This window comes from Macadamia integrifolia, chromosome 11 (genome assembly GCF_013358625.1).
Source record: "Macadamia integrifolia cultivar HAES 741 chromosome 11, SCU_Mint_v3, whole genome shotgun sequence".
Lineage (NCBI taxonomy): Eukaryota > Viridiplantae > Streptophyta > Magnoliopsida > Proteales > Proteaceae > Macadamia > Macadamia integrifolia.
Genome location: NC_056567.1, coordinates 21,638,140 through 21,647,657, shown reverse-complemented (window position 1 = coordinate 21,647,657; position 9,518 = coordinate 21,638,140). Strand labels below are relative to the sequence as shown.

The window sequence follows — 9,518 nt, the reverse complement described above, 5'->3', positions numbered from 1 at the left end:
CGATCTGGATCAAATTGTATAAAACAAATTTACCCTTGCTTCTTATAAAAGTAGTTGTTTTTATTATGTTTTTATCCTTGGACCATACCATGTATCGAGAATTTGAGAACGGATCAGTTAGATTTTGGAATTGATCAATATCGATACTAATCCAATCCAATCAATACTAATTGATTTAATCTAAGTTTTATAATCATGCTGATGTTATATTCCTCCTCTACTGAAAATGGAGGAGTGCCCTCGAAATTTCTTTTTAATAGAAGACCCTTCCCACTCGAGGGTGACAGGAGAGAGATTAGCAAGACATAAAATAGGATAGGGAAAGTGAAACCCTCGTAGGTCTCTTTCTCTTTTTTTTTTTTTTTTTTTACCTTCTCATTCCATCCTCCATCTGGAAATGATCTGAATGCCCTCTCTGAAATTTAAGATTTGTTTTTTTTTTTTAAATCAGAGCCCATGATTCCCGGAAGCCCTTGGAATTTCAAAGCACGATTATTCATGCAAAACACTCTCTAAATTTAATTTTGATTTTTGACACATATCTTTCCAAACACCCACAAAAACGACCTTTTGGTGCATGAAGTGATCTTTTTAGATAGACGAGACAGGGACTGAGAAATCTCTAAAAGTATGAAAAGTAAAAAATTTTGAATTGAATATTATATTTTTAGTTGATATGTTTTGTATATATACCAGTTGTCATATTCGAGAACATTAATGAGATTGTGAAAGGACAGTGAATATAATTAAATAAGATGAAGGGGTTGCCAATGCTCCACTCTTTTTTTTTTTTTAATCTTTCTATGCTCCACTCTCATAATCTCATGAGTTAGGTCTCTATAGCCATGAACATCTACTGCCAGTTGAGCGCCGGAATCATTTGAACCGTTGCGTATTTTTAAATTAAAAAAGAAACTTTGGTAATTTATTGTGATATTTAAAATGATATATTTTATAAGTTATTTTATATATTATAATAAAGAAATTAAGATGTAAAGTAAAATTAAATTTGATAATCAAATATGAAATAATTTGGAGTTAATAATATAGTCATATGGGTTAATGATTATAAAAATTTTCTTTTTAAGTTTAAAAATTTTATTTACCTTTTCCTTTGAATTCTCCTTGCAATCAAACGGAGCTTTAGTAGAAAAACTAACAAACGCATGAAAATGCATCCGAAGTCCCACACAATTGACGTGGGACTATGTTACGGTCCCATATCAGCCTTATGGGGGTTGATCCCACATCATTTTCTAAAAGGAATTGATGCGTGTTGGTGCAGTCTTGGCGGGTCTCCTCACCTTGTAAGTCGGCTTGTGGGATTGAATTCTTCCAAGTTCGTATCAATGGTATTATAGTAGTTGATCCTTTGCCCAACCCACATGTGGAAGGGGAGACTTAGTGCCAGAGTGTGAACTGCCAGGAAAGGACTACTTTCCGTCGGCTAAAAATCCTAGAGTAGAGTGAGAGCCACTTAGAAAGAACTACCTGATCCAAAGTAAGCTGCTATGGATATTGGGATCAGAAGCATGGGTGGTATGTAATTGTCCCATATCAGCCTTGTGGTGTTTGGAAGCGTAGTGGTATGTTATGATCCCATGTAAACCTTATGGAGGGGTTGATCTCACATCAATTTTCAAAGAGAATTAATGTGAGTTAATATGATCTTAGATCGTCTCATCTTGTATACTAATTCATGGGATTAAGTTCTTCCAACCTGTATCGGACTCTCAACATGCATGGTTCATGGAAAGGAAATTTCAGATCTTTGCCGCCCATGTATAAATTATTTTTTGGATAGACAATGGTGTGACCCATGCAGGAAAGAGAAGTCGTGATCGATTGGGGCCTTCTCCATCGTGTTCACCATTTTTCATGCATTCAACCCTACCGAAGTTGACAAGACACTTCAGATTGTCCTTAGATTTATCTACCCCTAACAAACTTGCTTGTTCTAATTGTATATAAACACATCATATAGTCACAAACACAGACGCAGAACACGGCCAACACAGAGAGAGAGAGAGAGAGAGAGAGAGAGAGAGATGGTGCATTTTGTTCTAGTACATGGTGTTGGCCATGGAGGATGGTGTTGGTACAAGGTTAAGCCACAGCTGGAGAGTGCAGGACATCGTGTGACAGCGATCGACCTTGCAGCTTCAGGGGTAAACATGGCTAAGATACATGAGGTCCATACCTTGTCCGACTACACACAGCCCTTGATAGAGTTGATGGACTCACTTCCTACAGGAGAGAAGGTAACCCTGGTGGGACACAGCTTGGGTGGCTACAATTTGGCTCTTGTCATGGACATGTTTCCTCAAAAGATATCTGTAGCTGTCTTTCTTACTGCTCACATGCCCGATTGTACACATTCTCCCTCCTATGTCATGGATGAGGTACCTAATTATGTCCTCTCTCCCTCTCTCTCACTGATTGAAAAAGTGAGAGCCTAACACATGTATTTATTTTTAATTTATTTTAAAAATATAGGTAAACTCATTCAATTAGGATAAGGTTGAATTGTTGTATTTTGAAAGTGTGGGATTCACTTGGATGATATTTATTTCGGAATGCTAATTGGTAGTCATGTGCAAATTCCTTCCCATGTTGCCATGTGGGAAACACTCTTCCTATTACCATATTGAGAGAAAGAATGTTGCCAAGTTGCATAGCATATGTTAGCACCTCCTTGTGTCTATCTTCCTCTCCATCCTATGCAATGATATATCTGCCCTCTATTGTGAAAGGGGAGAGATAGACATAGGGAGGCGCTAGTGTACAATACAAATCTAGACAAAAAACTGTTTCCCTATTACGAATCTTTGTGTATGTAAGTATTTGATAAAGTTATTTAATTGAGAGCATAGCTGGAAAATCAGCTTTTTCGACTTGACTCACCCTTTTTAAAACCTAGTGACTTGGGCATCATATATTTTTCTTGTTTTTGTAATTTCTTCCTTCTCCTTCTCCGGGGGAATTGAGGATATAATTGCTTCACAATTGAGAAGACAAAATATATTGAAGACAAAGAACAAATTTTATTTTATTTTATTTTATTTTATTTTTTATGATTTCATTCAGTTGTAGACCAAACTAATGGTCTATGAATAGTATATGTCCCAATTAAAAAAAAAAAAAAAAACCAAATTTGACAAGTATCATTCAAATGACTCGAGCAAAAACCCAGAGTCAATGATAACTCGGACTAACTCAGACCAAATCTAGTCATTTCTTAAATTTGGATGAGTCTTTATGACTCTTGATATCAGGTTTCATGTCTTTTCAATTTGACTTAAGTGACTCGCACGAGTTAAACTTGGCTTTCCAATTATGCTTGAGAATTCAAAATTGAACTTTAAAGAAAGGGGGAATGAACGCTCCTTGGTCACACGACCCCTATGTTAGAACAAGGGCCAATGAGGTGGTGCGCATGGGCATTGATAGGAGGTCAATTTCTTGGATTTCATAAGGGTGGAGACGTCATTTTTCCACCCTCCATGTCTGGGCTCTGGGCCGAGCGACCAAGAAGCTAGCGTTCTTTTCATCTAAAAGGAAATATATAGGAACACTCTTTTAATCTACTATTCTGTATTTCTGTTTCATGGAATTGACAACAGTTGATTGAGAGGATCCCAGCAGATTTTTGGTTAGATACTCAACTTTCATCTGATCTAGACCCTGAGAAGCCAAAAAATATAGTGGTATTTGGCCCCAAGTGCTTGTTCTCCAACCTCTATCAACTCTCCTCTTCACAGGTAACTTCTCATCTCATTTCTCTCCCACCACTCCAACAAAAAAAAAAAAACTTTATGGTGAGTTTAGTATCATGTTGATTCTTTTTTTATTTAAATTTGATCCCAATCAATAAACAATGTACATATAATGCTTTAATAATATGTTGATGCAGCATATTTTCTGAAATTTTACATCATCATAGAATAAAAATATGGACACAATAAACCGACTTATTATCAATATATTTATCAAATTGGTTTTATATATAGTTTGGAAGAGGGTTCTCTGAACAAGCGGTATATAGTAGTAGATCAATGAGCTGCAACAAAATAATATCATACATTATAGGATAGCATGATCATTTTATTTGAGGAGAAGATTTTTTGAATAGTAGAGAGATAAACACAGACAACCTTCTATACCCCTCCACCAGAGAACTTGGGTCAGAGAACCTTTTCCTTTATAGTCTATAATAATTTTTTTTTTTTTAAGTCAATAATTTATTCCTTACGGACATAATCTGTTATAACTTATAACAAAAAAATTATTTTCACTACCATGACTGTTAGTTAAAAAGACATGAGCTATCACTATTTCAAAGGGTGTATATGCTAATGCAGCCTAGACCACTTTACCAATACTTCCTAATAAAAATTGGGAAAGTTTGTTTAAATAGCCTGCTTAGACAGGAATATCTAAGAGGATACTTCATTTTGCCATTTCAGAGAGTGCTATAGTAATTTTGACTGTTGAATGTTTCGAACTCCCTTTCATGCACTCGTGGCTTAGTGTGAGAGATATCAATATATGTAAATATAAATCCTTCCTCCTTTCAATAATTGAAAAACCATTGTTTCAAATAGTAAACACTTCAATGTACTATTTTTTCCTTTCAAATAATTCTTCTATCGAACTTAAACCTTAATGGATCAGTTCCATCTACAATGGAAAGAGAATCTCTTCATCCACCTCATTTAACCCTTTATTGGACTGAAGAAGAGGTATATCAAACCATGAACAATAGACGGTGGAAGTTAATGATGAACCCAAAATCCAATCATAACGTCACCCTGGGTGAAAGAAAACTCAGTCTCTTTTAACTCTCTCAAGCTTTACAATGTTTTTCTTATTTTGGTAACTCTCAGAATGAATTTTCACAAGCTTCTCTTTTTTAATACTATTGGCACTCACTTTTGGAAACTAAAGTATATTTTCTCCATTTTGGAAATTCTACAACTGAAAGGATTTGGCACTAGCAGAGTTGCTGGCAAGGCCTGGATCCATGTTCCATGAAGATATACTAAAGGTGAAGCCATTTTCTAAAGAGGGATATGGCTCGGTTAATCGAGTTTTCATTGTATGCAAAAGGGATTTAACAATGAAAGAGGATTTCCAACGTTGGATGATTGAGAATAATCCAGTCAAAGATGTGATGGAGATAGAAGATGCTGATCATATGCCTATGATGTCGAAGCCCAATGAACTGTGTTTCTGTCTCTTGGACATTGCCAACAAATATAACTGATTTGGTCTTGCACTCTTTCAGTCTCCCTGTATTATTTGGTTCATGTTGTATATGTAAAAGAGAATGAATATGAATTTATGAAAACAACTTCACTCTACATTCATCTAACTCAATTGTTTTAATTCTTTTCCTCATTCTTTAGAATCTGTCAAATCTTCAAGAACTTCAAAATCATTAACTACTTAAATTTTTTATTATTTGGATATCTATTCGAATTAAAATAATAATTTTCCGGATTATTAAAATTCGGATCTAGATACCTTTTTTTTTCCCCCCCTAAAAATCACAATTTTTATTAAGAGAGAAGAGAAAAAAAAATTACATTTGAAAAAGGATTTTAATTCCCCCACCTTCAACGTTTCCATCAGTAGGGGAAAGAAAATCTAGAAATAAATGAAATGAAATCTAGGCCTAGATTCCGCATCATGAGCAATCTCAGATCTAATCATATGACCCGGGGAAACAACATTTGTACTAGAGTCTCCTATCTTTGTTGCATCCTTATTAGCAAGGAAATCATCAACAATATTTGCTTCACGGTAGCAATGAGTAATCTTCCATGTAATTGAACTAAAAAAATCCTCAACAGAAATCCAATCTTGAGTAGCAAACCAAGGAACAGAGAGATTCTGGAAAGCTTCCACCACAACGATTGAGTTTGATTCAATCCAGAGGCAGTTAACATTCAATGCCTTCGTTGCAATGATACCCCTTGACCAAATGCACATACCTTTAAATGGATATGACTGTCAATCGAATTCGAATTCGAAGTTTTGACCATCTGTTTATTTCACTAATTACAAATACATATAATTCACCAAATACAAATATACCTAGGCTATGTTTGTTTGCAAGAGAAATTATTGGGAAGGAAAGTGACATTTTCATACTTAAAAAAGATATGTAATCATTACTCCATCCATGTGGCTATAACATTAACTTCAAATCATTCCATATTTGGTTATAAAATTTCACTTCACTTTGCATCTAACACCCTTTGCTATAATATGTAAAATAAAAATTAAATGTAAAATGTATCATTGTTAAATATGGTTAAAAAAATTAAGTAGTTTATACAATCATATTGGATCACATAGAATAATAATTACAGGAAAGACTAGCAGGGGTGGATAAAGCTTAGTGTTGATGGCTACTTTATGGGAAATCCAGGAAGGGCTGGAGCAGGAGGGGTTTTAAGAGATTACACAGGAAAGACTATTGCATCTTTCAAAATTCACATTGGAACCTCAACAAACTATGTGGTGGAATTTAAAGCTCTCACTAAAGGCATAAAAATTGTTAAGGTAAAAAGAGTGGAATCCCTATGGATAGAGGCTGACTCAATTGCAGTAGTGCCTTTAGTTCAAGGAAAGTTTGTTTCCTAATACGCATTGCAAGATTGGGTTGCTCTTTAACCTTTCTTGAATGCAATAACATAGAAAATAACACACTGCTTCAGGTAAGCAAATTCTGGAGCGGACTACCTCGCTAAGAATGCAGCAAAATCAGAAATTTCAGACTCGGATGTTATCTTTCCAGCTTTTATTAATGATAAGATTGTGTATGGTGCGGCAACTAGGCCAAGATTTCGCTTAAGATAGTGTTTTCAAAATTCCTTATTGATGGCAATGCCGAAGGTGGGGAATCCTGAATCACAACTTATTGTATTTTTTTTTTTTTTCAATCTTTCATTTTTTTTTCTTTAATAAAAGTTTAGAATTTCTAGCAAAAAATAAAATAAAAAATACAATAATAATTACAAATATTTCTTTTTTAAGTATAAAAATTTCACTTCTTTTCCCTTTAAATTTTCCTTACAGGAAGGATACCTAAGAAAATAAAAATGGTGTTTACGAATTTAAAACCAATTTATAATAATATTAAAAAATTATCATTGGATAATCATGGCGAATATTTTCCTCACTAATTTCAACGTTATGAACAGACAAAGTACCAGGAGCAGCTGCCGAGGGAAGTGGGGGTTAGGTACACTGTATGATTCATTGAAATCACATCAAATGACCTGTTGTCTTTTTAATTCTTCTTTTTCTGGTAAATCTTTTCCATATTTTTTTTTTCTCTTCTTGGAGTCGTAAATTCAGATATCAAATCACATCATAATAATTTTCATTTTGTATTACTTGGGAGAAGTCATTCAAATATCCATGTAAGAGCTCTTTCACGAAATAACTCTTCTTTTTATCCCTTCAATGACAAGAGTTCATTTAGGCAATGGTGAGAAGTGATCGATTGGGACATCAAGACAAAATTAAGATAGGAATTCAGAAACTTAAGGAGATGCGATATTCCTCACCTTTCGGCATAGCCATCGGCGAGGAATACACACAAATTTGTCAAAGTCCACTTTGGAAGGAGTCCTTATTACAGTTTATGTGGCCATCAGAGTTGCAAGTCACTTTGGAACTTGCTTAGAACTGTGCAAATAACAAACTTGCTTATTGCTCTAACTCTATATAAACATATCATAATCACGCACACAAAGCCAGGGGGAGAGAGAGAGAGAGAGAGATGGTGCATTTTGTTCTAGTACATGGTCTGGGTCATGGAGGATGGTGTTGGTACAAGGTTAAGCCGCTGCTGGAGAGTGCAGGACATCAAGTGACGGCGATCGACCTTGCGGCTTCAGGGATCAACATGGCTAAACTAGCTGAGGTCCATACGATGTCCAACTACTCACAGCCGTTAATGGAGTTGATGGACTCACTTCCTCCAGGAGAGAAGGTAACCCTAGTGGGACACAGCTTGGGTGGCTACAATTTGGCTATTGCCATGGACAGGTTTCCTCACAAGATATCCGTAGCTGTCTTTCTGACAGCTTTCATGCCCGATTCTACACATTCCCCTTCCTATGTCTTGGATCAGGTACCTTTATGTCGTCCTTAGTTCTTTCTGCCTATTCTATACCTCTCTCTCTCTCTCTCTCTCTCTCTCGCTCTTGTGTGTGTGAGAGTACTTGCAAAAGGTTTTATTGACCAGACAGTCTAGATGAACTCTGATGATTGACATATTAATTTTTGGCACAATGGAGAATATAAACCTTATGTATAGATATTTGGGAAATAATATATGTTACCAAATGTCCAATAACACACGTTTCACTATAGAACACTCTTGTAATCTAGTATTCTGTTTCATCCACTTGATAACAGTTTATGGAGAGGATCCCAGCAGAGGGTTGTTGGTTAGATACTCATTTTTCATCTGATCTGGACCCCGTGATGCCCAAAACTACAGTACTTTTTGGCCCCAAGTTCTTGGCCTTCAAGCTCTATCAACTCTCCTCTTCACAGGTAAATTATATTCTCTATCTATCTCTCTCTAGCACACGTGTAACACTTCCTGTTATTATTATTATTATCATTAATTTTGGGAAAAGGCAACAACCATATATTGTATGATAATGCATCTTAACATTTAGTGGTTCAAGGATATGTTGATGTGACAAACATGGATGATATTATACTTTCTAGAACATTGGATGTGGTGTGCAGATTTTTTTCTATGCTGACATCATGGGAAGCTCATTCGATCCCTATTAAATAAATGGAAAGTGGTTCCTTTTCTAAGAGTGTGGCATCCGCCAATGTTCCCTGTGTCTGAGTATGGTTTTTTTTTCCTCTGATAATGCCGTTTTCTTGATTGATTGACAAGTATTATCTTTTTTTTTTTTTTTCTGGTAAAAATTGATAAGTATTATCAGTAACTTATTTCTGCTGGTTTCTATGTTCTCTATTTCGTCTCTTTTCATATTTCTTTACTGCTTGATTAGGAATGGTTTTTTTTTTCACAAGCATTAATTGGTTAACATATTTGTGACTATTGGCAACCGGAAGGATTTGGCACTTGGAGAGACACTGGTAAGGCCTGGATCCATGTTCATAGAAGATCTATCAAAGGGGAAAGCATTCTCAAAAGAGGGATATGGCTCGGTTAATCGAGTTTACATTGTATGCAAAAAGGATTTAGTAATTACTGAGGATTTTCAACGTTGGATGATTGAGAATGATCCACTTAAAGAGGTGATGGAGATTGAGGATGCTGATCATATGGCTATGCTGTCAAAGCCCAATGAACTGTGTTTTTGTCTCTTGGACATTGCCAATAAATATAATTGATTTGGTCTCATGCACTCTTGTTAATTAGCACTCAGTTACACCTTCACCTTGTGAATTTTAAAGCTTTTCCCTTCTTTCTTTGGTTGCTGTTATGTGTGGTAATCCATGCTTGAAAC

General features: G+C 35.5%; 2 protein-coding genes across 2 annotated transcripts; both read left to right on the top strand.

Annotated features, from left to right (window-relative positions):
• Window positions 1–2,030: 2,030 nt before the first annotated feature.
• On the top strand, window positions 2,031–5,266 carry LOC122092722 (methylesterase 3-like). The gene is made up of 3 exons (XM_042662964.1): window positions 2,031–2,402; window positions 3,624–3,761; window positions 4,985–5,266. Exons 1-3 carry the CDS (start codon window positions 2,049–2,051, stop codon window positions 5,264–5,266), a joined length of 774 nt encoding a protein of 257 aa, XP_042518898.1. The 5' UTR covers window positions 2,031–2,048.
• A 1,904-nt stretch (window positions 5,267–7,170) lies between these two features.
• Window positions 7,171–9,518, top strand: LOC122092991 (salicylic acid-binding protein 2-like). The gene is made up of 4 exons (XM_042663273.1): window positions 7,171–7,252; window positions 7,770–8,149; window positions 8,437–8,577; window positions 9,121–9,518. Exons 1-4 carry the CDS (start codon window positions 7,171–7,173, stop codon window positions 9,400–9,402), a joined length of 885 nt encoding a protein of 294 aa, XP_042519207.1. The 3' UTR covers window positions 9,403–9,518.